Source organism: Salvelinus sp. IW2-2015, unplaced genomic scaffold, assembly GCF_002910315.2.
Source record: "Salvelinus sp. IW2-2015 unplaced genomic scaffold, ASM291031v2 Un_scaffold2348, whole genome shotgun sequence".
NCBI lineage: Eukaryota > Metazoa > Chordata > Actinopteri > Salmoniformes > Salmonidae > Salvelinus > Salvelinus sp. IW2-2015.
The window spans coordinates 77,825-82,992 of NW_019943673.1; the positions used below are offsets into that span (position 1 = coordinate 77,825).

Below are 5,168 nucleotides of genomic sequence, written 5' to 3' on the forward strand. Positions count from 1 at the left end.
TTTCCCGCCATGAACCTTTCTTTGAAATCCAGCCAACACTCTCTTTCTCTGAAAGACTATCATGCTATCAAATGTCAAATTATTCTTTAAAGTTTTAAAAGCCTTATCACATGCTTCAGTCCACCAAGGAACTATATTTCGTCTACCTTCCCCCCATCTTATTTGAATAGCATATTTGGCATCGTCAAAGATTTTTTATAACTAACCCATTTTATAACTTACTCATTGTGTGGCAGTATCAAAGATAATCAAGACAAACCACAGCCTGTCATTTGCAATGGGAACAATTGAGTCATAGTGGGCAGAACAAGCAACGAGGGGGCAGAGCCATGCACGAGTTAGCCTATTGGTGTGTTCTAGCATATATTTTAATTTTTCCGTTAGGGAACGCCTACTCTGTGAAGTGTTCATGTGCAATAACTCTATTTTATTTTATTTAACCTTTATTTAACTAGTCAGTTAACTAGTCAGTCAAGTCAGTTAATAAGAACAAATTGTTATTTACAATGATGTCCTACCAAAAGACAAAAGGCCTCCTGCGTTTGTTTTAAACTTTGGCAAAGGGTGAAGTCTACAATACTTATTCCACTCTGTTTGTAACATATTTTAGTTTTGGGAACAGAAAACTGTATTGAGATCAAATGTTTCAACGATGAGAACATTTTGTAGAATTTCGGCCCAAATCCCTCGTCCCATCTTCCCACACTGCCCGGCACTGGGCTTCCTGTCATCACCATATTTGGTAGTGAGTGGAAACGCCAAACGGATGCTTCACATTTATACATCCGGKCTCATTGTTCTATCTGTGGTGGTATCGTCTTCTGGTTTGCMGTGTGTAACGGCGCTTACATTAACCGAACAGCTCTCTCTGCTGTTCTGGAGCTATGAACGTAAAATCATCCAGTCCGTCGAGAAAAAATCAAAGTATAGCTAGTGACAAACATAGAAAGACTCCTATGTACCGATTGTTATATTTAATTTGACATCAAACTGCTAGAAAATATATTGAATAAAGCGTAATTGTAAATAAGAATTTGTTCTTAACTGACTTGCCTATTTAAAAAAAGGTTAAATAAAAAATAAAAACTGGCCAAGCATAATGGRCCAATTACAATGGAGGATTAGGTAACCAATCACGAATCACGTTGTTACGACGTCCAGTACGACTGCGCACGCTGGCATGAGAGAAACAAAAATATATTTATCAACTTTCTAAACCGGTAGGCTACCTAAATGAATAATTATTTCATATTGAATTGGTTTTGAACACGCGATATATGCTTTGATATTTCTCCGTTATTATTTTGAAGTTAGCCTGCTAACGCTAGCCAGGAAACCATTCATAGCAGGGTAACTAAGACTAAACCACAAATACAAGGAGTTAGTTATAATATTTGGCGAAATTGCTGTGAGATAATTATGCTTTTGGCTCACTTAGCAAACACACACATGTTCACAATTATTTTGTGTGGTAGTACAGGAGTGGCCTGAGGGCATACACTTATTGTGTTGTGAAATGTATTKTATTGTTTTTAAAATGGCATAACTGCCTTCATTTGTCTGGACACCAGGAAGGCAGCAGCTAATGGGGATTCATAATACATAGAAATACACTCTCAAATGGTACTGACAATCTAGTCTGATTTTTCTCCAGATTCAAGCATGGACGCTCAAAAAGACGTGCAACCCCCCAAGCAACAGCCTATGATATACATATGTGGGGGTAATGTCTGCTGTTCTGAAACTAATATTCTATTATACTGTACATGGGGGTGCTATTTTTCTAAAAATCCATGCTTTGTCTTTGTACTGTAACTAAGACTGTTAGTGACTTTTCATAACATGCCCCCTCCGTTGTCTACTCTTGTTTTGTTCACCCATATCTATACGTGTATCTACGTGGTTGATGTACTACTGCAGCTCCTGCCTTACAGAATGCTTACCAGTATGTCTGCTGTAGTAGTGTCTGAAATGTTGTTTTCTCTCCAAACAGAATGCCACACTGAAAATGAAATTAAGGCTCGTGATCCAATCAGATGCAGAGAGTGTGGATACAGAATCATGTACAAGAAGAGAACAAAGAGATGTATCCTTTTAAATAGTGTTTCTGCTGCACTTATTTTGCCGTGGCGCTGCTATTTGCCAGAGAAAAATCATTGCYGCCAAGCAAAAAAAATATGGAATGTGAAAATATATTTCTGCTGAGGCGCACTTTGAAGTTGGCAGAACAGTAGACATTTTACTTTTCCTGTGCAAATGAAATGAGGGATTAATAGAAAATCTGACAAGCCCATAGTAGAATAGTTGATCTATTTACCAAGTTGGCTTGTGTGTTCTATGCGAAAGGAGTATTCTATTGTGTCTCAGTTATGAGTGCATAGTGCATGTGGTCAAGAAGCAGTGCGGCTTGGTTGGGTTGTGTTTCGGAGGACACTCGGCTTCGCTTCCCGAGTCTGTACGGGATTGCAGCAATGAGACAAGACTGTAACTACCAATTGGATACACGAAAAGGGGTACATTTTTTAAAATATTTTTTTTATTTTATGAGTGCCATAGGGAATATGGATTCTGACAAGCCGTCAATGAACAACAATTCTCGCAGTCGCAGAAACAAATATTCCCAATAGTTAAAATAATTTAACAAATAATTTGACCAATGTGTTATTGGGCTCATTTCTGGCTGTGGAAATTCTATTTTAGATGGTGTTGCATACTTTATTGTCATTCATTTTGGAGTAGATTACCTTTTTAAAAGGTCACAGAACAGAGCTTCGGTCCTTCTACATAAGAATTCTAGGAGGGACCCCCCCCCCCCCTCCCACGCCTTTTCCCCTACACTGCTGCACATTTATCCAGAGGAAACACTGCTTTTAAATATTGAGCACAGATTTGAATTTGATGCTTTGAAACATCTCTGTACGAGTGAACCATTAGTGTACATTATAGAAAATTGCCTGTGATAGACTACATTGTGTCAGAGGGTGTACTTGTACATCAAGCTGACTCACGCTACAAAACAGGAGATAGACTAGTGTCATGTCCAGGGGGTGTACTTGTACATAAGCTGCCTCACGTACAGAAACAGGAGATAGACTAGTGTCATGTCTAGGGGTGTACTTGTACATCTAGCTGCCTCACGCTACAGAAACAGGAGATAGACTAGTGTCATGTCCAGGGGTGTACTTGTACATCAAGCTGACTCACGCTACAGAAACAGGAGTAGACTAGTGTCATGTCCAGGGGTGTACTGGTACATCTAGCTGCTCACCACAGAAACAGGAGATAGACTAGTGTCATGTCCAGGGGTGTACTGTACATCTAGCTGCCTCACGCTACAAAACAGGAGATAGACTAGTGTCATGTCCAGGGGGTTACTGGTACATCTAGCTGCCTCACGCTACAGAAACAGGAGATAGACTAGTGCATGTCCAGGGGGTGTACTGTACATCTAGCTGCCTACGCTCAAGAAACAGGAGATAGACTAGTGTCATGTCCAGGGGTGGTACTGTACATCTAGCTCTCACGCTACAGGAAACTAGGAGAGAGGACGTACGAGAGAGGTAATGGTGAGGCAGTTTGTGAGCAGGTGGGAAGAGATCGGTGGAGGAGCGCTGAACGGTGTCGTGATGTGCGTTAAGAGGTGATATTAACTTGAGTAGGGATTCATTGGTCTTGTCGTGGACGCGCGGCTCGGAGCTGAAGGAGAAGAGATAAGATAGGTCATGAGAGAGCGTAGAGTGAGGTTCATGGTCGCGAGTGTGGGGCGGTGTGACTTTGTGATATGCAAAGAGCTGTGGAGTCGATGCTCAATAGATACGCATGAGAGAGACGAGAGGGAAGATATAGTAGTGGTGCTGCTACGAGCATACAATGAGATGGCGTATGCGGTGACGTAACACGAGTGGGCGGTGCTCGCCGAGCAACTAGGAGGTGCGCGGAGATAGGCTGAGAGCATTGTCTAGGAGTATGTCGGTTAGGTGACGAGGGTGAGAATGCGAGATAAGTTGTTGTGGCGGAGTTGGCTTGTTGCTATTCCTCGACTCCCAGACTCCAGTGGTTGTGTTTGACGCGCGGTGAAGTGGACGACTCCAGTGGTTGTGTTTGACGCGCGGTGAAGTGGACGACTACAACATTGACTAATTTTTGTTCTGTTTTTAGTGTGTCACAGTGTTGCACCAAGTCACCAACACTTCATATTCTTTCTAGGAAACCCCACAGGCTTGGGAAGCAGTGCCAGTATTTGGTGCCCAGTTGGTTGATTATGTTCCTGGAACTGTAATCAATGATAGATATGGTTTATAAAATACATCCTGATTGATTGAACTTGTGGTTTTTGCACATCGAGAAATGAAACAGTGAACAATATTTTATCATTTGTAAATACCAAGATGCACATSTGTTAATTAGAAACAACAGAATCTATATAAATCAGATTTAAACAACAGTTGGCCTTCGACTCAACAACCCTGAAGCAACTATCAGCAGACATAAAATAATCACAAAAAAATGGATATTGGACACTGGAGGAGAAAAGCACCAGGAATGGACGGCTTTCTCATAGAATTAACATTTTGGGACAAAGTAGCTCCCCTATTTACACAAATCACTCAATTGTTTTTATTTAACTACGCAAGTCAGTTAAGAACAAATTCTTATTTTCAATGACAGCCTAGGAACAGTGGGTTCAGATGTCCAGATTTTAACATAACTGAAATAACTGTTTCATACATGGAACTAGGAAGTACTGAATTGGGTGGCAGCGTGGCCTAGTGGTTAGAGCGTTGGACTAGTAACTGAAAGGTTGCAAGTTCAAGCCCCCTGTTCAGGGGCAGAACGACAGATTTGTAACTTGTCAGCTTGGCGATTTGATCTTGCAACCTTTCAGTTACTAGTACAACACTCTAACCACTAGGCCACGCTGCCACCCAATTCAGTACTTCCTAGTTCCATGTATGAAACAGTTATTTCAGTTATGTTAAAATCTGGAGAGTCCCCTGCTCATTATAGATCCATAAGTTTAATAAATTGTGACAAAATAATAACAAATCTTACCAGATTTTATACATATCAATCAAACAGGATTTATTAAAAATGTACACAAACAAATACAAGAACATGTTTCAGTTTAATACAATACGCTAAAAAAAACAAGATCTAGATTTATCAAT

At 40.6% G+C, this 5,168-nt stretch overlaps 1 protein-coding gene across 1 annotated transcript; it reads left to right on the forward strand.

Moving 5' to 3' along the window:
- Positions 1-1,111: 1,111 nt before the first annotated feature.
- Positions 1,112-4,318, forward strand: polr2k (RNA polymerase II, I and III subunit K). The gene is made up of 4 exons (XM_024140981.2): positions 1,112-1,220; positions 1,655-1,723; positions 1,994-2,086; positions 4,055-4,318. Exons 2-4 carry the CDS (start codon positions 1,663-1,665, stop codon positions 4,075-4,077), a joined length of 177 nt encoding a protein of 58 aa, XP_023996749.1. The 5' UTR covers positions 1,112-1,220; positions 1,655-1,662; the 3' UTR covers positions 4,078-4,318.
- Positions 4,319-5,168: the final 850 nt, after the last annotated feature.

Coding starts and splice junctions, on each gene's coding strand:
- polr2k (XM_024140981.2), top strand. CDS start 1,663: ATGGACGCTCAAAAAGACGTGCAACCCCCCAAGCAACAGCCTATGATA. Junction 1,724..1,993: donor TATGATATACATATGTGGGG/GTAATGTCTGCT, acceptor CTCTCCAAACAG/AATGCCACACTGAAAATGAA. Junction 2,087..4,054: donor CAAGAAGAGAACAAAGAGAT/GTATCCTTTTAA, acceptor CCCAGACTCCAG/TGGTTGTGTTTGACGCGCGG.